The sequence below is a fragment of the Gavia stellata genome, chromosome 1 (genome assembly GCF_030936135.1).
Source record: "Gavia stellata isolate bGavSte3 chromosome 1, bGavSte3.hap2, whole genome shotgun sequence".
NCBI classification, from domain to species: Eukaryota; Metazoa; Chordata; class Aves; order Gaviiformes; family Gaviidae; genus Gavia; species Gavia stellata.
In genome coordinates this window covers 15,042,782-15,070,612 of record NC_082594.1, presented here as the reverse complement: position 1 = coordinate 15,070,612, position 27,831 = coordinate 15,042,782, and the positions used below count along the sequence as shown (strand labels likewise).

The 27,831-nt window shown below is 35.5% G+C and overlaps 1 protein-coding gene across 1 annotated transcript in view; it reads left to right on the top strand.

The window, feature by feature from the left end:
- The window catches only part of PGR (progesterone receptor), a 38,811-nt gene that overhangs the window by 1,437 nt on the left and 9,543 nt on the right, over window positions 1-27,831 (top strand). Inside the window, exons 2-5 of the mRNA XM_059836288.1 lie at window positions 1,043-1,194; window positions 16,292-16,408; window positions 24,179-24,481; window positions 25,888-26,032. Coding sequence (XP_059692271.1) covers window positions 1,043-1,194; window positions 16,292-16,408; window positions 24,179-24,481; window positions 25,888-26,032 — 717 coding nt within the window. The remainder of the gene's footprint in view (window positions 1-1,042; window positions 1,195-16,291; window positions 16,409-24,178; window positions 24,482-25,887; window positions 26,033-27,831) is intronic.

Below are 27,831 nucleotides of genomic sequence, written 5' to 3'. Positions count from 1 at the left end.
ATTGCAGCCGCGTTTCCATTTCCTGTATTGTTTGTGCACGCCTGGGTGTCCCAGGTCTGTGCGAGACCAACACCATGTTAACTTCGCAGCTGGCATCTGTCAGATCTTTTTGGCACGGTAACACCCAGGGAGAAGTTAGTTTTATCGCTGTGGTGGTTCAGTGCCGTTTGACGTCTGAGCAAGCGACCGGCTCCAGAGAGGGCGAGCAGAGTGTTCTCCAGACTGTCCTCACTGACAGCCAGACAATAGTCATAAATACCTGAATATTCTTCAAGCTACTAACCCCGATTTGGAAAAACAACCCAGTTATTTTCACACGAAAAAGAAAACTGAAACACTTCATTTGTTGGAATGAAATGCCAAGTTGTGCATTACCTAGAAATGTATGCAAAAATACCTACACAGTTTCAACGGAAATCCTTTATTTTGTAAATATAATGATTAAGTAGGTTAGTCTGTTTCTTTTCTTGGAGAGAAATTCGGAAGTCCTTTCCACTTTTCTCAATGTGCCCGTCATAGTTAGCTACTGATGAGAATGCTGCAGCTGAGTGGGAAGCAACAAATGTTAAAGATTTTTCTAGCTGAGGTGAAGCTTAGTTATTTCCCATGTGAAAGGGGCTTTTGAAATTCAGTTGACTTCTATTTGATTCTGTCTCTGTACCATTCTATGTACAGGAAAAAAGAGTGTCAGTCAGTGTGACTTTACTCACAAGAGTTGTTGATCTGAGGAAGATGAACATTTAGACAAACAGTTCCTAGATTGTACCTTTTCTAGCTAAAACGGATTAAAATGCTACTATGCTTTTTGCCCACTGCTTTTCTGTTTAATGACTAGGCAGATGTTACAAATGTGTCTTTTACCCTAGTAGAGACAAACCCTTAAGCAGAAAGGCAGTCATACTTTATTTTTTTCTTACCCTTTTGTAGCTTGATTACAAATATAAAAAGAAAGTTTTTAGCACAAACCCGATTAATACAGGTAAGTGGTTACTTGTTGCAAAACTAGATATTTCATTTCTCTTAATTCATTTTTCTTTTGAAGGCCAGATACAGAAACCAGCCAAAGTTCTCAGTATGGTTTTGAATCACTACCCCAGAAGATTTGTCTGATCTGCGGTGATGAGGCTTCTGGTTGCCACTATGGAGTACTTACCTGTGGAAGTTGTAAAGTCTTCTTTAAAAGGGCAATGGAAGGTACTATATGATGCCATTGTTCCTAATTATCTGAAATAGATCTTTTTAGGCACTGCTAAGGATATACCTTTTATTTATTGCTGATGTTTAAAAATGTTATCACTGTAGTAATGTTTTTTGTTTTGGCAACTCTGTTTAAATATCATGGTGAATACTAACTAAATTCTTCCTTAATTGATTTTGCTAGTAATATTTGTTTTCCTTTAATTATTTGCTATTTATTATTTACTGTTTATCAGTTAGTCTTTTCGAGTAGGTGGAGTTTCATAAAAATCTTGTGTATTACACAATTTGTTTTAAAAAGTGTAAATGCTATTCAGAGGAAGACTTTGTGAGTATGAACTAATGATAGGCAGATAAGAATTTATTTTGGCTTCATTTTGGTTTTGAAGTCATGGAATTTTTCTTGCTTGCAAGATGCAGAATTTGGCTTCCTGAGATTCATGGAAGTATTTCAGATTTCACGGAACCATTTCAAGTCATAATAATAATTAATGGATTTGACTTTTGTTCCAAATAGTGATTAAAATACAAAGTCAAGCTGCAGGTTTAATAAATCAGTAGCAATGCCTATGTTGGTTTTTTTTTTTTTTTTTAAATTATATTATGCACCTTGTCCATAAATACCCACGGAGATTTTAAATGTGAATATAAGAGCAAATTGCTCTATATAGTTCAACTGATGAAGAGGTGAAACAAATCCTTCTACATTTTACCTTTTGTCTCCTTTTCTGATTTTTATCTCATCCTGTCAGAACTAGGATATTAAAATTTCTGCTCCATATACTTAAAAAAAATGATTGTTATGATGTTAGGATTCCTTTAAATAAAAAATTGCATCATGTATTTTATTGTGATATGTAGTTTATTCATCTTTATAGAGTTTGTTGGTCTTCAGTTGAAAAGGGAAATATTGGAAAATTAAAAGCTTAGCAAAATAATGTAGTTAGATTTTTTGTTTCAGTGTGCTGTTACTTTCTACTTTAAACATATGCTCTTGTTCTTTCTTTAACATACTAGGTACTTGCAAAGTGGTAACACTAGACTAGGTGGGCTAGATGAACTTTTGAGCTAGTGTCTCATTTTCTCTAATACATTTAATGGAATTAATGAGAAAGCCATTAGAAACATATGTGTTATGTTGCAAGGAAAACGCCTCTTAAGTCACTTAGCGGAATACATTTAAGTTTCACTGACTGTGTTAACTGGTCTCTCCATTTGGCTTCACATTTTTTGCTTTGGCTATTTTGATAAATCAGCCATATACTTTTAAAAAAGACAGAAAGCTGAAGTTTTAAGAATGAATGTAGTGTAATTTATGAGTGCCATATTTTAAAACACATTTTATTATTCACTTTTCACCTATACAGCAATATTGTAATTTTTTATTTGTATTTGATTCTATCAGTTTCGAATTTCATCTCTTTCCTGAACTAGTGTCTGGTTGTGTTTGTGCAGTTAGTGAACCTGCTCAAAAACGTATCATATTATTGCTCAGCATAAATACTTTAATGATAAATGTTAAGAAGGCATATAAATTGGTAGTAGGAATATCTTAAGGTTGTTTTCACTGATTGTTTTATTAAATTCTGTATTTGCAGAATCTTACAAGATTAAGAATATAGACTTACAGAGGTCAACACAATTACACAAACAAAATGCTTATGTTTTATATAGCAACTTTATACTTTCCATTTTTAAATGATTGCAAAGACTGAGAGTATGGTGAGGAAGTGTGTTTGGGTTTTTTAGTAAGAATATTCAAAGAATGGACAACTACCTCAGACTACCTGGCTATAATAAGAAACAATACAGGTTATTGAGTCTTATGAGGAAGAATGACAGGCATGAGCAGTGTGGGCTTGAGCAAGATGAACAAATACAGTTACCTGTTTTTGTGTAGAAAGTGCAAGTCTGCAGAGAGTTCCTTAAAGAGATGGACTTCTTATTTTAATGGAAGCATAGGATATAATTACTAGCATTGAAATAATCCCATTTATGGATAGGTACTTGATTAGACTTAAAGTACTTTTTTGTTTATTTCTTATCAGAAATAAAGGTGACAAATTACTCTTCTGTAAGAAGAAACATAATATTTTTATTGTAAATGCAATACAAAATAGTATTTAAAAATTCACAGTGGCAATTGTATAAATTTGAGACATTTTTCTTACGTAAAATATCCCCCTGCCCATCATTTCTTTGAATGGGAATGCATTATTTACCTTTTCAAATTTTTAGTACTACTAAAGACGTGGGGTTTTTCTTGATAATAATTCATGCTAATAAGATGTTAAACTTTGTGAGTGCGAATTTACAATGAAAACTCTACTTTTCATAAACTTTCCATAAAGTACTGATCACTATGAGAAATTAAAACACGATTGGAAATAGATGGGTTTTGCTACTTCTTGGATTTTCTGTATTTTGAGATATTTTTCATATTTTATGAGGTTTTCAAGGTGCATAATATAGTCGTATTCAATTTGTAGGAAAATGTCTGTTTTCTATTTTAATTATTTCTGTAACCTCAGATGTGTTGGCTGTTTCAAATCTAATAGCCTATGTAATTTTTTTCACAGAAATTGTCCTATTCATACACCGTTTATTTTACTCTCCCCTATTGTGTGGAAAATACTGTATTAGTTAAATGCTTCCTTTGGGATAAAATGCACCATTACATTATCTAGAAAACTCCGTTTTTCATCTCTAATCTTTCTGAGATAAAACCAGAGCTTATTTAAAATACTGAGACTGAACAATCATTTAAGACTGTATAGGCGAACCTAGAAATGTTTCTATACTAAGTATGATTTATTCATATATTTGAATATAACTAGCAGATACACATACAGCTTAACAGGGGGTCAGAACTGTATGATGATCACTAAGACGAAAGTGTAGATTTAGAATTGAATTATTTTAGAATGTTTGTTGGCAATGACTTCTTAAATATATATGATTTGGTAGGTATTTTTTGTCTTTTGGGTTCTTGGCTCCCTGTACGTGCCCGTATACATAAAGAAAAGGATGGTCTTAACACAATAAGCGTATTTTACTATAAGGAGATTCCTGAAGCAGGTTAACCAAAAATGCAAGTCCTTTTTTGGGGGAAGTTTAGCATAGCAGATACGAAAGAAGTTAGTTCTGGAAGTGGGGAGGAGAACATGTAGCTAAGGGACTGATTTTGTTTTTATAAACATTTATTTGCATTTAGAGGTTGTACATTTTCCATTCGTCCCTTACAAAGAACTGATTTACTAGTCCATTGATTCACTTATTGTACAAACAAATTACAAGGCTTTTTAAAAATGCTTTAAAGATCTCTTTGGGTATAATGAACATAACAAAAGTTACTGTTACTTATATTCAGTTAAGAAATTTGCAAAGACAAATTGGATTCAGTATGCTGATGGAGTAGTGCCATTCCTGTCAGTGAGCTGAGAGTGACGGGCAATCAAAAAAAATTCAGAAATAATATTTAAAATGCTTTCAAATACGTAGAATTACTACATTTGAAAAGTAATTTGCTGATGATGATCAGGCATTTTTTTAAGTGCTACCAATATATCTAGTTCATGGTAACATAAATTAGGTATAATATTTCTAATAGGGCTTTAGGAAAATGAAAATTAAGAAATGAACTCTTAATTTTTTAGCACTAAATTGTCAAACGGTCATTAATGATGTCTTATAAAAATACCTTCATGTGAAACCATGCAGGGCAATCACGATCAAAATGCATGTGTAACACCATGCTAAAATTTCTGTCCTGAACAGGAACCCAGTATGTAGAGTTTTGGGATTCTGGAGTTACACTGTTGCTAACACAGGGTTTCTTGGTGGCCTGCATTCTTGCCTTTTGTTGAAAGCGTCTCCTTCGCAGTAGTTTTACTAATGAAAAATTAAACTTACCTAAATCCTGAAAAAAATTTCAAAAGTGCTGTGTTTCCTATATAAAGTCCCACTTCTAACTTTTCTTCCATATTTATATAAAGCATTTGCCTTCCTTTGCACTTTGTTTATATTATTGACATCTAATGAAAAGTAGTTGCCCGAACCTGAAGAGTTTGAGGTCAACATAAATACATGATATTAGAGCAGATGGATCAGAAACTAACTCTTGGTTTGTTTAAATACCTGGGACCCTATTACAAAATTGATCTAATGATTATATAGGGGATTTGCCTAGTTTTGATATGTGCTTCAAGCTCAGAGTAACAGCGCTGTACAGATAATAGCATCAGGGAACGAGCTCCACCATATGTAGTAGCTAACACTTAACTGACGAAGTGTGAACTTTTCTTCTTTCTGAGACGTGAATTTGACAAACTCGACCTGAGAGAAAGTAGGGTTTCCACAAGAGTTTTCACCGTCTGTATATGCAGAGGTACTCATGCAGAAAAGTGGAGGAATTGAAGATGAGCTACATCTACATAGTAAGAAGGCTGACCATGATTTCAGCCAAACTTTCTGATAAAGTTTATCTGACTCATGTTATGTATATATAGGCACTTCTGTGACGACAGTGTGATTCACTATGTGAGTAGTGAAATACTATGCATAAGGAAAAATGCTGGACTAAACAGTTGTGCTTTTCCATAGCTTAAGAATGTAAAATGGCACAGCATGCCAAATTTTTTTAAAAATGCCAACCGCTAATAGAAAATCCTCTTTGAAAACAGAGGGAAATGCAATCCTATAGAGACCCTTTTGGCTGTGAAATTGATGAAGCAGATGTAAAAAGTTTCTTTTTCTCCCAACTCTGCAAGGATTTCCAATTTTTACTCCAACTTTCCAGGCTGGATCTTGGGATCAGAATTTGGTACAAGGTGTACTGTAAACCTGATAGTGATGGAAGTTTCATGAAGTAGAAAACATACAAACATACAAAGCATACATACGGCACACTGAGAGATGAAAATGCTTTTCACTTAATATAACATCTAATATTATTAAAGCTCTTTTATTTTGCACATGACCAAAATGTGTTAATATACAGTAAGCTAAGTGTATTTCCAAATTCAAATGTGCAAAGTTCCTTCACTGAGGGTCCTAAAATTCAAGTAGGAAATGTCACTTTTGTGAGAACAAAGAATTTGCATCATGAAAAGGGAAAGAAAAAAATCTGTACCAATATATAATTGTGTATCTTCATCATACTTCTGACTTCAGAAGTATTTGTTGTTCAGCCATTTGACAAACATTAATTTGATTAATTGATTCGTATGAGGCACAACAACTGAGTAAGCTAAGGTTGCATTCATTCTGGTACTTTGGCTATTGTGCCTAATGCTGGGCTTCCTACTGCTCTCATTGTGACTTATTTACTGGTTTCCTGACAGACGTAGCTTAGAACATAATCAGCTGCAGAAATGTGAATTACTAAAATTGTTGGCTTAACTTTATGTAGTATTTTAGAAACAGTATGGAATATTACGTTAAACATCTTTTCAGGTGGAATAGAAACTATTTCAGGTAGTGTAAAAACTGCATGCTTTAAAGAGCACCAGCAACTGACTGCTCAGTGTTGCTGGATACTCCTCTGTTCTGACTTTAGAAGTGCACAATGTGAGTAACCTCAGCTGCTCATCTTAAGTTCACTTTATGGTGAATGGAGAGAAACAGAAACTTAGAGGAAGTAATTCACTGACTTATTTTAGATATCTACCTGGGATGAAAATAACAGTACTCTAATAGTAACTATTTCTCAGCAGTGATTATAAGGGAGTGTCTGTTGAGGATGTACACTGTCTGCATTTGGTGATACGCATTCCACCCATATCACCAAGGAGGCTAATACATTTCTGTAGTATATAAAAGAAATATAAGTATATAAAATACTTATTTCATGTTATTTATTTTTAGGTATTGTATAAAGAAGTGTTATATGTAAAAATAAGATATATGAAATAATAGTATACATATAAATAATTCTTATTTTAAGTATTAAAATACCTATAAATTATATGACATAAGTATGTAAAATGTAAGTATTTATAGTCAAACTGTTATCTGCTAAAAATGGATTTAGGTTTGATGGTGTCAGTCTCCTTAAGCTGTGTATCTGTTCCACAGAACTGATGGTCTACCACTAAGAGGTGGTTCTTTAGAAACTACTGAATGGAAAAACTTACAGTCATTTGTATGTTACAGCTGCCATTATGTGTAGTGATATATGGCTGCACTTCAGAGGTTTCCTGGTTATACCTAGTCACAGCTCCTGCATTCTCACAAGTGGCTGTTGCTTAATACCAGTTAACATCTGAGCACATTTCAACAACCTGGAATCTTTTGTAGTTAAAATGTAGAAAGAGTGACATGCAGGCATTGAGATCCAGGAGAATATTACCCTGTTCTTGTCCAGTTGTCATGATACCATCTTCCCTTATCCTCAAAGATGATATTTTATGTGGGATTTGTTGTACTAAGCTGTAGGCATTTACAATGTGGACATCCTATTTCAGCCAATTACTTTAAATGTGCAGTAGGATATTAAAGAACCAAAAATTAGACATCTACTTGAGAAAAATCGCATCCTAAAGTGCCTGTTTTTCTCTCGTGTCCAAGAAGGGAGAGTACACTACTTGTTTTGCTGGATGTCCACACTTTAGAATCTAGTTTGTGAAATTAATCCTCTCTTTATGGTTTTTAGCAGTTTGTTGTCCATTGGGTGATTTGAACAGGCAGCAATATCTGGTTTTTTGCACTTTGCCTTTTTCTGCTACTAATATTTCTGTTTTTTCTACCTTTATTACTCTTAGACTGAGTGAGTGACCCTGCCCGACTGATTCAGTTGTAGGACAAGTCAAAGAATAAGAGGGAAATATATGTGAAAAAACTTATCATGGCAATGTGCTTTAATACTTTCACTAAAATCTGAATGATGGGATGACTGAAATACCAATATAATGCTTCTTATGTTGGTAGAAGAATACAACACTCAGGGATAAGAAGAAGAACAAATGGTACTTTAATGATGTATACCTTTGAAATAGTTGGAGTGCTTTTAAAGTAGGTTTTGTGTTCAAATCCCATGTTCTATATTTATAAGAAATAGACCCCTTACTGACAAAAAAGCTGACAGTTCCATCATTTTACATATTTATACCACTGATGTAGTTAATTGCTTAAAAATGGTGACCACGGAGCAATTGTGATACAGTGCAATAAAAAGAACTGGAAGTACTGACTTCACAGAATCACAGAATCACAGGATCACTAAGGTTGGAAAAGACCTGTAAGATCATCAAGTCCAACCATCAACCCAACACCACCGTGCCCATTAAACCATGTCCCACAATGAATCATCCACGTGTTCCTTGAACACCTCGAGGGAGGGTGACTCCACCACTTCCCTGGGCAGTTTATTCCCGTGTCTCACCACTCTCTCAGTAAAGACATCTTTCCTAATAACCAGTCTAAACCTCCGCTGGCACAACTTGAGGCCATTTCCTCTTGTTCTATCACTAGTCACTTGGGAGAAGAGACCAACACCCACCTCTCTGCAACCCCCTTTCAGGTAGTTGTAGACAGCAATAAGGTCTCCCCTCAGCCTCCTCTTCTCCAGACTGAACAAACCCAGTTCCCTCAGCCGCTCCTCATAAGACTTGTGTTCCAGACCCCTCAACAGCTTCGTTGCCCTTCTCTGGACACGCTCCAGCACCTCAATGTCCTTCTTGGAGTGAGGGGCCCAAAACTGAACACAGGATTCGAGGTGCGGCCTCGCCAGAGCCGAGTACAGAGGCACGATCACCTCCCTACTCCTGCTGGCCACACTATTTCTGATACAGGCCAGGATGCTGTTGGCCTTCTTGGCCACCTGGGCACACTGCTGGCTCATATTCAGCCGGCTGTCGACCAACACCCCCAGGTCCTTTTCCACCAGGCAGCTTTCCAGCCACTCATCCCCAAGCCTGTAGCATTGCATGAGGTTGTTGCGACCAAAATGCAGGACCTGGCACTTGGCCTTTAGAATCCAGCATCTCCTTCTGAAAGGTATTAGCTGTGGAAAATTTTTACTGTTGTCAGTTCCTGTATTTAGATCCAAAGACTTTATGCCTTTCAAGATGTTCTAGTGGTAAACAATCAAAGCAAACCAACTGAAAATCAATACGAAATAGTAATCCTGATTTTGCAGTTCATTATAGTTTCTGTGAAATAGGACTTAATTTTGCTTCATTTTGTTTTTCTGTTTTTTTTTTTTCTTATTGGAAATGATGGAACAGATAGGGAAATTAAAAAGATTAAAAAACAGGATTGTAACTTTTAGCTCTGTCCAGAAATGAATGAAAACAGGATAGCTACATTTAATTGTTCTGTTTTGTAGATATCATAAAAACAATATGCTCAGGTTGCTGTCTGGAGAAGTGATTTTAGAAGGAAAAAGACAATGGTGTTGCAGGATTCACAGCAAAAGGCAGGAAGATTTCGAGATTAGGATACAAGAAAAGGAAAGAGTCAGTCAAAGATGTTGCAAACATTGGAAGTGGTTTGTTGAAGAGAAGGAGAGCAGTGCAAGATACATGGTGGTTTGAAAATGCTGCTTCCCTTCTAGAGAAACCAATTTTGTTTGGTCCACTTAACAAAAAAACCTGACAGAGGACTGTAAGATTACATGCTTAAAAGCAGCAGACAACGAAGTGGAAGAATACCAAAAGTTTGTTGTAAGTAGAATTACATCAAAAATTACTTGTAAATCTGCTCACCAAAGCAAAATACACTATAAAAAATACTAAGTTTGACTTAGGAATGAACACTTTATGGTTTTACATTCTTTTTGAACAAAATATTTTTATTCAACCCTTTTTTTCATCACGTGTATTTAAGGCAAAGGAATGAAAGACTGGCTTCACAAAGATGAAGGAATTACTAGTACCTGTTATAATCACAAACCCCATCACTGAGTACGTAGACAAGGTAAGGCCATCACCCAGGATATGAGAACTATGTTCATTGTCTCCAGTGCCTGAAGGGAGTCAAACACACCTTTCCCTCCTTGCAGCCCTGATTGCCAGGCTGTTGGATGACTTGGGATGCAATCATTCTTTATTGCTTTCACTTTGATCTTTATTATTATGAAGAAAGGAATTCCACATTATTCCAGGTAGAAGAAGATTCCAGTATGAAACATATTCACAAGTTACTCTGCTATCCACTCTTTGCCCTCTTTGGTCCATTGAGTCCTAAATTACTTGCCATGAAACAGATTTGCATCAGTAGCAGGTCTTTCTACCAGGATAGACCACAGAGTAGTAGTCAAAGACACCTGCTTAAGAGTTGGGAAATGAGAATTTTATTTCAGTGGGCAAAGAGGGAAATCGAAAGTGAGTGCCCCACTAACTACTGGGCTTTTTATAAAAAGATTATGTGTGGTAAGGTCAGTGGAGGATGTGTTTTTTTGTTAAGTGGTTAGTCTTAAGTGTCAATTAAGTGACTATTTTTAGAGAAAAATGTTAGCACAGAAGTGAAATTGGTAGTAACATTATTTGAGGTGTGTGGAATCGTGGAGATTATGTTGGCCTGTAATAGCATGCAGGGACATTAAGGGCATATTTTCAGCATTACAAACTGTGTAGTGTGGATTCCTAGTTCTCCGAGACCGAAGCTCATAAACCCACATAATGAGAGGCGAATTCAACCCATGTTTGCTGTTTTGCACATTGAAACAGTGTAAGTAGAAAAGTGGTTGATCTAGATCAGAGCAAAGGTCAAGTTAGCTGTCTTTCTCATTGCTGATGATGAACTAGGCTAGACTGTTTGCCTAGTTATGGAAAACCTGGCTGACAGAGCAAGTACAGCGTAATCCTTACCCTAATATATTGTCTTGAGCTTTCAGAAGTCAATATTTTACTCAAAAGCTGCATCTGCACCATTGTCTTTAGTACAGGTATACAGGTGAACCTATTTTCCATTTTGTTTATTTTGAAACCATATTTATTACCGTCTTCCACAAGAACCCTTGACAAGGAGTTCTAAATTTAGTTATGTGAAAAAGCAATTCCTTTGTTTTTTTAAACCTATTAATTTAATTGGTACTTTTGAAAATATTTTAAGATGTAAAGAGCATATTGCTAGTAAATTATTGAGCAAAACCTGGAGGCTAGCTCTTAGGAAGCAAAAAGTCGACATTGGGAGACACTTGGCAATAAAATAGTTTACAAAGAGATGCAATAGATACCTGCAGTTTTTAGACAGAAATCTAAAACTAGACTAAAACACTGTGATATGTTTTGCAAAGAACCATCCTCCAGTGGCGGGGATAGGATGAATTTATAAGAAAGCATTGCCAGTTAAGAGTGATACAGGGAGGCAGAATTACATATGGGAGAAAGAAAAAAGTTTTGAAAAAGTAATTTTATTTGCAGACAGGAAGAACTGAGAGTTTGCAAACACATGCTTTGCTTTTGTGCAGGGTGGCAGCAGTTCAGCCCAGATGCACTTACACAAATAACAGATTGCTTGCATCTGATACCCCTGGTGCAGATAAAGCCTTCTGTTTTCCATATTTTGCACATCTGCAAAATCTCTGCAACTCATTAGTTTACTCAAGTGATTTTAAGTGACTTACAGCATGTCCGTGAGCTAAGTTAATAGTGCATGTTTTAAACACACGGTGCATGCTACTTCCAGAAGTATTTGGATTAAAATTTCTCTGTGCTGGAATACAATCTGTGCAGCTTTACTGATAGCAAAACCTGTGATCTTATTTGCTTGTGTGGACCATTGGCATTTTGACCACTTTCTGGTATAAACCTGCCAGTGTAGCAATAGTCATTACAGTACTTAAAACTGTGTTTGCCTGTTTGCATTAGGACTTCCACCTTTGCTAACACAGATGGACTTTGAAGGAGGTTAAGAAAAATGCTATCCTATAAGAATCTGGAACATATGAGTAACAGATAAAATCATCCCTTATTTTCTCTGTATTTTCAATCAAATCTAGGTCACAAGCTGATACATTGATATGTTGAGAGAGAACTACAATGTGCACTTTCAAAAGGAGGTGAAAAGTAAACATGTATAGGAAACTTAACGTTGGGTGAAGACGTCCGAGAAAGTGGCAGTTGCCAGAAAGTTGCCAGATTCATATTTTTGTAAGAAATGCAAATATCAATCTTTAGTTTCTGGCCTGTGCTCCAGTGATTAGACTACTATCCTTTATTTTCTTGTTTTTTTTCCTGGTTATCATGACAGGAGTCATATAAAAGATACTGAATGACAAGCTACCAATTGAACAGAAATTTTATCTTGACAGGGGTCTTTGGATACTTCATTGGTACATGCATTTAATATAACTGCAGGGATCACATAGTGAAGCCAATCAGTTAAATACAGATGATCCTAAAGACTGAGATACAGCAAATGTATTTTCAAATAAATGTTTTAGCATCCCATGAAAACATTCTAAACAGTTTCATCCAGCTAAATATTGTGCCATAATTTTGAAATTAACCAAATATCTGGCATGTTTTCCATTTCTTATACAATCTGTCCTTCAGGTGGTTGCCGCCGCTTAAATATTAATGTCAAGCAAGTAGCAGTTTCTCAGAACCCAGCTCTGCACAATGATAGAAACGGTTTCAGATGAGAACGTTGACTCAGATTTATCTATAGATACGAGATCCAATCAGATGACTGAGTTAATAAAAAAATCCCTGACAGATGAGACTACGCAAAATACTGTATAATTGAACCTTATGTGTTTTCCAAATAAGTTGCAGCTGAATCAGAATGAATGGAATACACTTTGGGATGAAGGTGTTTGCGAGAGATTGGATAGAGGTGAGCGGAGTGGAACACTCACATGAAGGTGTGATTCACGCTGAGGATATGACTGTGGCTGTTTTATAGTCTTGAAAACAAGGAAGTTGTTGACAGTAAGAATCAAGAAGTGCCTGAGATTTTATTGCCATAATCTCATGGGAGGGTTGGGTTGGCAGGGTTTTGGCTTTTTCTTGCTTTTTTTTTATGCTGGTATCATGGAGGCTTTATGGAAGAAATAAACTAGGTGAAGACATAATAAGGATTAGGTCATTGTTCATTATTAGATTTTTAAATACAATTTATGAAGTAAATAGGAGTGAAATAATACTCAGTTTTTGAAGATCAAAGCAAATTCTTACTGTGCCTGAATTCCAATAACAGACTTCATTTCTTCCATGGTATGCACTGGACAGAGAGATTATTTAATCTTGTCTAATCTTAAACTCTAGAACATACAAACATTGAAGAGTAATTTTCATAATTGTGATTCATTTACAATTTGTTTTGCAAATGTGAAAAATTTTGTTCAATCTTGAATTTATAGGAAGTAGTTTGTAAGTTGTTATGTAGTGATGAAGTAATTAATGCATTTTCAACTGAAGTGGAAGTTGGATCTACTGATAACCCCTAAGTTATGAAGAGGTTTTCAAGAGCTGTAGCTAAAATTAAATGTGTAACTGTACATTTAACATTTTACAATGTATTGCACCCTTGATTTGTAATGCTTAATCTTAGATGCATAATATTTAACTGCTATTACATGAATAACACAGGCTATTTAAATGTGTATCAGTATAAATCAAGCTATTAACTTCTGTTTTTCCAGCTAATTACCTGTGCCAGCAGGAACAGTGTTTCCATTACTGCTTCTACCCAAACTCCTTAGCCTCCTTTCGCAGTTAGAGCATGCGCTTGGGTGTTGAGTACGCAAATCACATACTGATATCAAGAGCGAATTCTCAATACTGACATCGTTCTAGAACGTATAAACAGTGTTCTCTGAGTGCTTGAAAAGTGATATTTCATGATATGGCATTGGCTTTGGTGGATCAGCATTCTTCTGTGTCATTATAGGGGGAAAAGTACAACTTGAATGCCTACAGCATTGTGAGCTGCTTGTGAGCATTTACTGCCATACTGGAAATACATAGTCCATTTTTTGGTCTTGCAATGGATGTGGGTTATATGGACTCAGACCACGTTGTGTAGACTCAAAGGATTCCCTAGAAAAGAGGTCCAGAAGAGATACCTTTCAGGGGACCAAAGAAAACCCACAAAACCAAGACACCCACAAACAAAACTTAACGTACGCTTATGCATTCCTTTGTAAACTAACTGTGCATTAAAGCATCAGATTGCCACAGTGCAGAGATAATCCGATGCTTCACAGATTTTAGTTAAACTAACAGAGATTTAAAACTGTTGTTGCTTATCAAAAGACTGAATGCTTTTGTAGCTAGTAAAGGTAAAGCAAGAAAAGGAAAAACTGCAAATAATCCCAAGGAAGACGTGTTCAAAATAAGTGTTTTGCTTCCTGGTCTGCTGCCAAATGCAAGACAGATTTTTATTCATTCGGTTGCTTTTGGTGACGTTTCTTGTAAGAAGGAATCCATGATTAGAATTAATGCGAGAAAGTAAATGAGAATTTCTTCTGATTTACTGCATTACTAAATACTTTCTAAATGCCAAGCAATGCTTGAGGCAACTGTTTTTATTTAGCCATTGTTTTCTAAAAAAAAAAAAAGAAACTGTTATAAAAATGAATTTCAGGCAATCGGGTTTCTTTCACTAAAACCAAACAAGTTGTTCTTAAAAGTATGGGTAAGAAGTAAATTAATTATCTAAAAAAATGTTAGCACAGAAACAAATAGATTGTTTCACATGGTTTAGCACTAGCTCTTTTGTTAGAATAGAATTTTCTTCTTTCTCCTGCATTTTCATCTGAGGATTTGTTTTCAGTTTGTCTTTCTTCTGTGGAAAAAAAGTTATTGGTGAACAGCTGCTCATTTTACCACGTGCAGAGAAAGGTCAGAATAGGGTTATAAAGAAAGCTGAATAACAGCATCTGAGTAGAAGAATCATCTCAGATTTGTTTTCTACTGGTGACATCAGATGGCTAACTCAGAGTAATACTGATTACTAGTAATCAGATTAGTAATACTAATTTCTAGATGAGTGAAAATTGAAAAGGTTTGGTACTGATGTCTGCTATATTTGGAGGTCCACATCCACAATATTCTATGAAGGAAATATTCATGATATTGGTACTTCTGTAGTTTGTCCATACTTTTTTGATCCATTTTGTTGCTCTCAAAATAAATAATTTTTTTTGTGTGTTTTCATGCTTTCATGCTAGGTACTGCTAAGAAACTGAAAATACAGAAATGACTAGAGGATGATGTGCACAAACAGGCAGCATTTTAAAGTTAAACCTTATAGGGTAAACCTGGGCTTAATTTGAAAGGATATGTGAAAACTAGCTTTGATTTCTTCTTAGTTATGTACTTAGCTTTGTTTACTTACTTAAAATTAAAATTCATCACAGAAATTATCAATATTATACTAAAACATAAAAGTATACTTTTTTCATTCTTTTCAAGTGAAATTTGGAAGTATCATTGAAGTTTGTGTTCAAAAGAATGTCAGGATATCAGCTGAATTTACTTTTTTGCTCTGCTGGAAGCTGATTTCATTAAAAAGATTCCATTTTAATACAGTGATGACAGGGTCTTCCTAACTGAGTCCTTCAGAATTCAACAATAAACTAAGAGCTAACCTAAACCAAAAAGTTACAGCCTTTTTCTGTTTGTCTTTTTTGCATCTGTTCAGCTGGTGTTTCAGCAGGTCTAGTACAAAACTGCTTCTCCATCATCTCTGCTTAAAGGACTCTTTTTTGCAACTGCCCCGACTTCTTCATTCAGTTTTCTGTTGGAAACTCCACATCAATCCAAGCAAAATTTACTTAAGTTCTTTAAAATCAGGAACAGTAGCTTAAAAGAAAAATAAGTTTGAAAGAAACAAATTGGTCTGTCCTTGTGCTTGATTTACTTAAGAAATATTGACAGTACAATAATTTAAGCAGTTCATACTGTCTGCTAATTATTTTGGAATTTCATAGATGGGGAGTTTCACTCTTAAACAGGCCAAATGAATTATTTTACTTAAATAGTAACATGTGATTATTTGAAAGTTAGCGTAAAATGAAGGACTCCTTTAATGGTTCAAGTATACTTTTTTTGAATCCTCTGCTATTTTTGGAACATTTATACACAGAAATAATTTTGTCATGTTAGAAAACATAGTATTAATCCTGTTTTTCTCTTGCCTACAGGGCAACACAACTATTTATGTGCTGGAAGAAATGACTGCATAGTTGATAAAATTCGTAGGAAGAACTGTCCAGCATGTCGCTTGAGGAAGTGCTGTCAAGCCGGTATGGTCCTGGGAGGTGAGCTGCTTTTACAATCTGATTCAGAAAAATACGCAGTCAAGAACACTACCTTCAATCTGATGAGTTTAAACAACATTACTTTGATACTGTAAAGGAAAGGACCACATTAAAACGTTATTTTTGGAAGAATTAACTGATGTTTTAAAATTCCTTATAATTTTTCTTTAATGAATCTGGAAATCCTGAAGCAAAAATACCTTTCTGTAGGAACCTCTTTTCCTACTGTGTACCCTTATACTCATTTTCTTGCAAGGGCAGGAATTGTGTCTTTGGTGTGTATTTATTAATACTTTTGGACCAGAAAATTTGATTTAGGTAAAAAATAAAGAAGAAAATTGAGACTGACACTAAAATCAGGAATGAGTACTATCCCCTTCTCATTTCTGTTGTGCTTTCCATCATTGCTTCAAGTACATGTCAACAAAATTATATCCTTCTGTTCCACCGAAGGTGGCCAGGCTGTGGTTGCACCAACACTACAGACTTTGCATACTAGATGCTGGGAATTCCCATCTTTGTATTAGTTCTTGCTGTAACAGATTTGCTTTTTTTATGTAACATTAATCAAAATTGAGCACTATGCCTTTGAAAACCTACAGGGAGAAAATGGTGTAGGATCAGGTAGTCATATGGCAAGTTTTGCTGTGATAACATGCAGGAATGATGCATATTTTTCCTGTATTTCTTTCATATTTTTCACAAGAACTTCAGCGATATAAAGTTTTGGATCAGCACAAAGGTTGAAAATACATGACTAAGACTATAAGAAAATGGCTATATAAAGGTGATAGAAAGAATATGTTCTCAAAAGGAATTAAAAAAAAAGGAAGGACAAAACCCTGATTTCTTTCTAATATAATTTATTTTAGTGCATCAAACCTCTCTCTCTCTCTCTCTCTGCATTTTATGTATTGTTTTTTATCACTGAAGGAAAAACTGGAATTATATATGGTACGTAATTTCATTATCTTGCTAATCTGTGTTCATTCATAGGTTAAAACATGTATGTAGTTTTCCGACTGACATTTTGATTGCACAGCTGTATGCTTTCAGCTCCTGTAATATTGTATGGAGTTGGACTGTTCTGCACGCAGGGCCATTGTCTCATTCTTACATTTTATACTTTTGTCGGTGATACAAATCAGTAGTTCCCAACCAGTGAGGAGCTGTTGCTGGCTCTTGGTACTTCATCTTCGGTAAGCGACAGTGCTACAGCTCCAGGGAACAGCCAGGGGGATGAAAGGAGGGAGAGGCGATGCTGCAGTATAGACTGTGTCTGTGTTGTACCGCTGAACGTCCCTAGACCTTCAGTGCTGCCTCTCCTTTGAGTTATCTTCTCCGTACTGCATCCCTTTCACCCCACAGCACTGGACATAGAGTATTGAGAGCCGTCTATCTAATAGGTGTTACTGTCTCTCCCTCCTTCCTGCACCTTGGTTAGTCAGTGCTGCCTCTCAGTAAAAAAAATGGAGCTGACAAACATGTTGGTGGCACTGGACTGGGGGAAGAGGGACAAAAGGAAGAGAACATGTCCATTGGATCCTTCTCAGAAGTAGTGTTTTAGTGCTGGGGTAGGAGTGCATTAGAGAAACAGTATTACTACAAAGGCAGACTTTTCACCTTGAACCTGAAGGCTTGTTTGCCCAGGTGACAGAAGAGTCCCCCAGGTTTGGAAAGGGAGAAAGCCAAGGAGGCAGGGGTCCAGAGTGGGCTGTGAAAAATGTGTGGTAAGAATGGAGACTTGGGAAGGGAGGAGGTGGCAAATATAATGTCTGTCTTGTAAAGTTTGGGAGAACTTGTAAGGTTGTCTTGTAAGGCTTGAGCAACTTGATCTGTGAAAGATTTCCCTGCCCATGGGGGTGGGGGTGGGGGGGTGGGGTGTGTGGACTAGATGATCTTTAAATGTCCCTTCCAACCCAAACCATTCTATGATTCTAACTAACTGGTGTAAATTAATACAGGTAAAAATTCATTCCTGGCTGCGAGTTTTGCACAGCCAAGAGTTTGATGATGATCTAACCTGAATTTTCATGTATGATAGCCTGGATAACACCAATACCTAAACCGCAAGTATTTTAACATCACAAACAGCACTGTTTCAACAAGCAGAAGAGTGTGTGATGACTCACTAGCATCATCTAGTCCTTTTGCTTTAGCATTGTTCTGCATAGTAATTCTACATAGGAAAAGTAGCCAGAAGGCTTGACTGAGTTCTACATTTTGCATGTTTATGGATGCTAGTTTTCCTAGTATTTTTAATATATACATTTTGCTCTGGGTGTAGGTATCTAAATCAGAAAAAGTTGGACGCTTTTGCTAGCAATCTTTATGAGACGGTATGTCCTCATTAGCGTGTCCTCATATGAGCATGTTATGTCCTCATACTTGAAACCTAAACGTGAGGATAAAGGCGCTCTGACTCTTAGTTCTTTATCATCATGTATGAAGAGAGTAAAAACTTCCTCTTTCTTTTTGGGTCACATTTTTTCCCAGCTAGTACTAAGCAAGTGTGACTAGTTTGTTTGTATTTAGAGCTAGGTTGTTCTATCTAGCCAGTTTGTTGTGTTGTTCAGCACTTTTCTAAACATACCTAATCAAAGCTGTCTTCCATTTTTTTGAGGAGCCTGCTCCAGCCTAGCTCCTCTAGTTCTAAGAGGGGCATGGGATCTCATCAGATCTCTGCCCTGTTATCCCCACCTACCCCATCTTCTGGAAAGAAGTTATCTGGCTGCAAATACGAAGAAGAAGAAGAAAACACTGAGGCAGTGGAAAAAAGGAAATATCAAACGGAGCCAGGACTGTGGCATCTCTAGTTTTTTTCTTAGCTGCATCAGGTTGAGTGTAGTATTTCAGGTGCTCTTAGTGATGTCAGCAGTTCTGGGGGGATTAGGAAGCTAATTATTCTCTGCAGATTGAAATGGAGCACTTAATACTGAAAGGGGAAGAAAAGACAAATGTAGGCAAAAAAAAGGAGGAAAACTAGAGTGAGATTATATTATTTGTAAATGAGAATTTAAAATCCAAAACAATAAAAAGACTCAAGATGGTCTGTTTAACCATAATGATCTTTCTACTGTTAACTGTCATCTTTCTTACTTTTGCTCTTCTTCCATTTCTTATACTTCCTTTCTTGTATCACACAAGCAGTATTTCCTACCCATGACTTGCCATGCTGATAACACAGTATGATTCATATATGAGATACTACTGAGCTTAGGTAGTTTTCTCCAGGACGTAAGTGTCCATAAGGAAATTTCCAATTTGTGGAACAAATTACATACTTAGATACATCCTTGAATATTTTTAACGAATCAGAATTGCCAAAACTTTAAATCTTTTCCTGTGTTTACAGCCTATTATATTTTAAGATTTTTTTGTGCATTTTCTGGTTTCTGCCATTCAGAACTTACTCCTGCTACTTAGTTTCTTGATGCTAGCCTTCAGTTACTAAATGCAGAGCTCCAACATTGCTTAATCAAGGTGAGAAAGACTAAGATTTTACAGGATGTTACCTATAAGATTCTAAAAATTCTTATTACAATAATTAAATTAAACTTACTGCTGGGAGAAGTACACTTATCTTCCACTGAATGTTACTGAGTGGCAACCAGTAACAATAATATTCTATTACATTGACAATAGTTCCATTTTCTGACCCTAATTTCAAAGCAATTAAATGAACCTGTATTGTTTTAAAATAAATTGCAGTCAGTTGTAAGTAAATTATAGGACAGCAACAAATAGTTTTAATAACTGATTTCACTATATGGACTGTTTCTTCTTTCTTAATATATACAAAGAATCAATGAAAACGTCTATTTCATAATTCCTTAATTATCATTCTCTGTGGGAGTGTTAATTGTCTTCGAGTTTTATCATCTCATAACTGGGCACATTAATCTATCCCCTTTCTATCTAATAGGATAGCAGGTAGCTCTGTCAGGTCCTGGAATAAACAAATATCCAGCTTTTTTATTTCCTATCAGTGTATCTAATCTTCCCAGGCTGACTATCACAGATTCCTTGTTCTGCTGTATTGCTAAATTATCACTTTCTTCATTGTTTCGGTCATCTTTCAGTCCACATTGCAATGATTACATGGTAACAAGGTAATTACAAGGTAATATTTTCTGAGGTAGCATCAAAAGGTTTAGTAAAGTCAAGACGTATTACTTATGCTGTGCTGCTTTGTTCCTTTATTTTGTATACACCCTCCTAAGGTGCACACAGCTTGTTCTCCTACACAAAACATAAGAGCGTAGTGACCTTAAAGTCAGAGCCATAGTGTTCTGTCAAGAATAATAGATTGTTGACATTTTTCACCTGATTACAGGGTATGGGGAAGGATAGTGAGACGTTAGCCTTTTACTAGAAACCCAGCCGTTTTAATATGAAATGTCTACTATCAGTAATGTCTGATTGGCAGTATGGTTCTATATGCCTAGTTAAAAGAATATTAAAATACAGAATTATGTATTAAGGACAAAAACATAATATATTTGATGATGAGATTAAGTAGATTTTGTTTTTTAAATTCCTTTGTGTTTTCTAGGTACGTGTAGTACACAAACACTATACACATGCTTTTTATAGTAATTGAGGGTAAGGGAACTGTGAGTACTAAAAAACTGCTTGAGTGGTTGGCTATCTTAAAACTAATTAAAATGTTACAAAGAAAAGGTGTGCTGTCTAAATATGCACAGACAGGTTTTAATATTAAGATGAATAGTTCCCAGAGCAGATTAGTATTCTTTACACATTATAGGACTAAGTGGAGAATTTTTTTTATCTTACAGCAGGAAATTATCTGGATGTTTTTGTAAGCAGCAATTGAAAAACTAAGCTATTGTCATATGTCTGTTGTTTTCCATATGTCCTTAAGAGTTTGCATTAATTTGACATGGTCTCCTTGTGGTAGATGGGAAAGTTTACTATGAGTTATTAGTAGTCACCTCTCCAGTAGATAGGTAACAAGTGGAGTTGCTTTACTGGTGGCTGTTAAGCAACATAATTAGAAATAAACACATAAGCAACTCTGCAAGTCAGTGTGACATTAATTCTGATACATTTAATCACTTGGAAACATGGGTACTTATTAACTACTAACATTTCCATGTGATAAGCGCTCTGTTTGGTTTCTTTCTTTACTTGTTCTCTGAACTGTAAAAGTATCTGAAGCCATTATTTCAGAAAATACCCGAAATCATTATTTATGAACTATGAAATGCATTGTTCCTTCTGTTTTCCTTCATGCCTAAAAAATAGTTAGTGGGAAATTCCCAGCATGTTTAGGACTATGTATAGCTTTGTTATGACAGAAATTGGCCCTAGGTCTCTTTTCGTAATATATTGTCTATTCTTTTGTGGGTTTTTTTGGTTCAGCTGTAATGTAAGGTGTAAGTTTGTGTTTTGTTCTTTACTAAGGAGTCACTAATCAGAAATATTTGTATTCTTAACACAAGTGATAAAATGAGCATGAGATTGTTGGGGCACTTGATACTAAGCTAATTAAACTCACGGTTAAGTTAGTGGGAGTATGACACCTGACTTCATTGGATGATGAGTGTTACTGAAAAGCCCATCACTCATTTATACTATCAATAAAGTGTGTTTCTTGAAATTTTGTTTAGTATACTCCCTTTGGATTTTAAATACTTTTTAAATTTAAGTTGAAGTTTTGCACTTTTGTGTACAACTTGCTTTTTTGTATGTGAAAGGCATAAACATGCATATTTATGATGGGATAACACAAATTTTATTTTTTTTTTTAAAGCAGATTTTGGCTTTTTAGATTGTTTTCTACAACTCAGTCCTGTCTGGTTCACAAACAAAGGGACTGATTCTGCCTCCAGTTATGCCAGTGTACATAAAGAATAAATAATTCAAGTAATAGAATTTGTTCTGTATAAAATATTTAGAAATAACATAAGAAATCTTTCCATGTTTGATGTATTAATCTTGCTTGAAGTTATACTACCTATGTACTAATGTACATTTTGAAAAGACAGGGACTTTGTAAGGAGGAAACTAATAGATGAGTCTGACTATGCTAGCATCTCTCAATTCCTTCCATGAACAGTTCAGAAAGGATTCAGAGCATGTGCTGAAGTTTAGGTGTGCTTCCCTAATCCAGTGTCCTAGGGCTTCTTTGGTGCACTGGTTGCATTCTAACAGCGCAGCACTACTTTTAACTAAAATAAAAAGAAGGCAGTAAGAGATGGAGAAGTCTTTATCTCCTTCCTTTAGGATGTGATAAGTTTCCTTGTCTAATCTTTCACTTGTAAATAAAAGTACCATTTTTCAAAAGACAATTTGATATGCATGTTATAAACTGGATTTTAATTCAACCAAATAGATGCATAATGTTATGCTTCTATTACCTTTCACCTCCTGTACTTATAGAGTGGGTTTTGCATATTGCCATTTTATAATGAGGTTTCTTAGTGGTTCAGCAATTTGACAGGCATGGCTTTTCTTTTCATCCAGTGAAATTTGGTGCACCTCTTTTTCTATTATTGTTAAAGCATGCCACACCTCAACAAGTAAAAATATTTATGTGATTTCTGCATTTTCTTGGAGCAGAACCTTCTCCTTATTGTTTTCTTTGAGGTTGAAGCATGTAAACTTTTTATTTTTCTTTGTTGGCAGAATGATTTATCCTTTGTCTGCAGTCACACTGCATCTCTCTTACTGTCCCACTGTCATCTAAATCAGACCATAAATACCAGTATCTTTACTGTATTTGTTATGACACCCTTTTTTCACTAAGCAAAACTTGCTTGGCAGAACTGAGGAATTTCATCACCTTTGAGGGTCTATTTATAGTCCATATGGTCCATGTAGCAACCTCTATATGGATTTGCCTTTTTATTGAAACGTGTAATGTGGTAGAGATGTTACTGAGGGTTATTGTCTTTCAGCCTCTGAAGGTTTGATTTTCTGTGTCTATGTGGTGCACCTCCAGACTGTTTGCATGAAGAAATTTGAAGAGTTGCTACCTAGAGCTCTGTATGTTTGCATAGCCGTACCAGATGTAGTATCTGTGCTTATTTTGGGAAGGCAGTTCAACTATTTTTTATTTTTTTTTAGTTAGCGTTCTTCAAACCACTGCAATATGGAAATAAGAACTGCAAATACTGTGAAAGAGAAATTATTCTATAGAAAGTGAAGAGTTTTGTAAGTGTTGACATGTGGTTTTACAGTATTTGTTGACTTTTCACTCATGCCCTGAATTCTATTTTCTTTCTGGTAAACAGGAGGAAAATATTACATTACAGATCATCAAAACAGAATTTAGCCATGAAATGCCTTTATGGAACTGGAGGAAAGGAATTTCTGTGTGTAGTAATTAATTACTAGCGTTTTTGTTTCTGAATATTAGGGAGAAAAACGAAACAGTGTCCTTAATTAACATTGAATAGAAACTGGATTGTAGAGCCAGCTGGCTCAGCTGTTGGCATATGATGGAACAGTGGGAACTGAACCAGAAAACACATTATGAGGTTACTGTAACCTAGAAGTCATAGCAATAATTTTAATGGGTGGTTGCCATTCATCTTTTAGTGAAGGGAGGAGGATATGGAGGGAGAAACTCTTAAGAATTTTCCATGATTATTTCTTAATTATATAAATAGTCAAAAATAGAAAACTTATTCAGAAGACAGATCTAGTTTCCTTGTATAGATTAAAAGTGCAATCCAGCACTACCGGAAAATATAAATGTTTCTGGTTAATTCTTTTTAACAGATCAAAAATTTTCTTTTTCAGGTCGAAAACTAAAAAAGTTTAACAAAATTAAGGTTGTGAGGACATTAGATGTCGCGCTCCAGCAGCCAGCAAACCTTCAAGATGAAAGCCAATCTCTAACCCAAAGGCTGTCCTTTTCTCCAAATCAAGAAATACAGTTTGTTCCCCCAATGATAAGTGTTCTACGAGGCATTGAGCCAGAAGTTGTCTATGCTGGTTATGACAATACAAAACCTGAAACACCAAGTTCCTTGCTGACCAGTCTAAATCATCTTTGTGAGAGGCAACTTCTTTGTGTAGTCAAGTGGTCTAAATTGCTACCAGGTAATAGCACTTTTTATATGTAGTGAATTCTAGTTAAGCAAATATGTCATAGGATGAGCAGTCAACAGAGAATATTATTGTCTGCCTGTTAATTAATTCTTAACAAATTCTAAAATTATTAACCTTCCACTTCATCAGATAATATATGCACCAATCAAATAATACATTTTAATAAGAGGGCATTCTTAAGGGAATGCATCTAAATATGTAGACTCATACCAAAAATCAACAGAAGCCCAGAGAGTTCCTGTATGTGATTGTTATAGCAGCCTTTCCACCCTAACCCCTCCGAGTCTATTATTTGTTCTTTTGGTATGAAAAAATATTTTTATTTCTGCATATTCTTTATTCTTATTAAAATTAATTTTTGAGAGCAACAGAGAAAAACTGTAATAAATAGTACCAGTTAGGACCAAGCAACTCACAAATAGGCTGGTAATGAGAAGTAACTGAATTTATGAAAATCCACAACTGGTTTCCAAAAAAAATTCATGTTATGTATGTACATCCACTGTATGGTCATAGGGGCCTGATCATGGGATATATAAAAATCTATATATTGACCAGAAAGCCTGGAAATACCGTTTCATGTAAGCTCAATTTGATACGTCACTGCTGCAGGAAAAGGTAGTCCCTATCACTGCTCTTTCCCATTGCAGCTTGCACTTGTCAGACCTCTTGGTTGAACTGATTCATCTCATTAAGTGAGAATAAAACAACCCTTTTTTTTTTTACCCTCTGTAGTTTTCTGATGGCTTCATGAGCTGAACCAGTTCACTGAGGGGTGGCATGAATGCCAGAGCTTTCTTGAAGGAGGTAACAGGACCAGGTAATGAAGAAGAGGACCACTGCTTTCAGTGGCAGGAAGCTGTTAGATTGACTCAGATACTTCATAGCAATCTTTAAAGTTATCAAAGGGCAAAAGTTGTCAAAGGCAAACACACAACTGGATACTCTTCTCTTTAGTTAAATGCAAGAAAGATACTCATATGCGGTTGTTTATTGTATTACAACTGCATCTCTTGTTAAGAACACTAAAGCCCAAGCTATCTATATTAACTAAGAGTTGGTTACAGTGATCATGTTACAAACTGTCATATTTTTACCAAAGGACAATGAGATGCATTCTTGTTTCTTGAAGTAGTCACTTCTGACTGCTAATGTTAATTTTGGTTTGATCGTTTAAAAATATTGGATCAGAACAAAAATACAAGAGGTAAATTATCAAAGTGAGATAGCCAGTTATTATACAAACCTCACAAACTTCTGAGAGGTAGATCCCCAAAAGCACTTGTCTTTCTAGGTGTTCTCAGTTTTATAGCTCAAAGTTGTAATCTCAGAACACCTACTCAACTGTTGTCTAAATGAGAATTATAAAGTATTTTAACTTTCAATTTCATTTCCAGGATTTCGGAATTTACATATTGATGATCAGATAACCCTCATCCAGTATTCCTGGATGAGTCTAATGGTTTTTGCAATGGGATGGAGATCATACAAACATGTCAGTGGTCAGATGTTATATTTTGCACCAGATCTGATTCTAAATGAGTAAGTAGACTCTGCTGTTGCATAATATGAATGACATTTTGAACTTACTTGTGTCAATGAGAATGTGACTTCATTGAGGCCAAAATTTCATTCATTACTTGTTCTGTTTCAAAATTAACAGCAGAGGAAAGTCTTCTGATCATATTAAAGTTCAGTAATTTTGGGAAGGGTTTTGTGGGAATCCCAAATATTTTGTTGACATGGCCAAACAAAGGGAGTTCAAATAATATTTTAATTATCTAAGAGAAAAATAATTAAAAAAAAAGAATGATGCTTTCAAAAGATTTATCTGAATTCATCTGAATAAGACATGAGTTAATGTTTAATGAATGGAACTAAGCAGGATTTTCTTTGGTCATTGTTGTTTGGGTGGTTTTTGCAAATAGTTTGTATATAGCGTAAAATACTCAGTTTTGACACTTTCTGATAAAACTCTGCTTTTCTAAAGTACATTTATTATTAGAAAATTGTAATAATTTAGCAAGAAGGAATTTTCGTATCAAGGGTAAAATATGTGAGACTGTTCTTTTGTGGTTGGGGGGGGATTGTTGGCTTGGATTTTCCTTCACTATGCTGATGAATTCAGATAATCTTCATTTCAGTCTTTGTCAGTTTTTCAGCTCTGCAAATTAATATTTAAAAAGCTGTAATTTTAGACACTTTGGTTATAATACATGGGAGGTTTCCAGGAATGTAAAACGTAATTTAATCTCCCTGTTTATTTTTCCTTAATACAGTTTTCTTAGTTATTTTTTCTCAAAATCCTAAAAGAACTACTATGAAGTGACAGGAAAGTTAAACAGGTTTTCTTGTAAGAAATACCTGTTTAAGGATTAAGATGTGGATTTGCAGAATATCTAGGCACCTGAATTTAAAATCTAGCAACATGCAGGTTCTTGCCAGTGAAGTTCTTAGAAAATATTCAGTGGAGCTGGCCCTGTAGCTCCTGACCTTTTCTATTCCAGATGATTGTAAATCACTGTGAGGTTATAAAGTAATGAATTCTTTCCTCTCCCATGTGTATTAATTATGCTGTACAAATGGAAATACTTTGAAGGGATGAGATTGAGACAACTTTTGACTGTCTTCTGTTCCAGCATAGTCTGTGATATCTCTCATGGTTACATTCAGAAGAAACACAGAGTGAGATGGTTTTAGGCAATAATGTCATGTCGTGGGGTATTATCCTTGTATGTGGACCACTGTTGCCAGCTTGTGAAGACTTTCTTCAAGAATAGGGTTGAGATTTATGAACCCTGATTATAATCCCTCAGAGACAGCTTATTGTTTGCAGCTCAAGACCATCTACATTGAGAAAGAGGTGAACTGACAACATACCCTTCTCTTGGTTGTAGAACATGTCGTCAGGGTCATACTAGAAACATTATAAACAAAGAGTTAGGCATGAAAAGTAACTGGCATACTAAATCATAGCTGCATCTACTTATTGGGAAATAAGTTAGCTTTTAGATCAGCAAAATGTAAGCAACTTTCTTGTCTATAATGATGTCTAAGATCTAAGAACTCCACCTCCCTCCCTGCACTGGTTATGCATGCCTGTGATTTCACTTAAGCTGGATCAAACACTATCTGACTGCACTGTCAAACATAAAGAAACGATGTGCCTGAGAAATACCCTAGGAAAAGCCATTAATTAGCAGATGGAGGTGATCCCTGATCTGACTCACCATGTGGACATGCAGGCACTGATGCCAGAATAGCAGGAGTGCACACCTAGAGGTGGAAAGAGATAATGGAAATTCCTTCCACAGGGGCGATACACACTTCAGTTGTTTCAA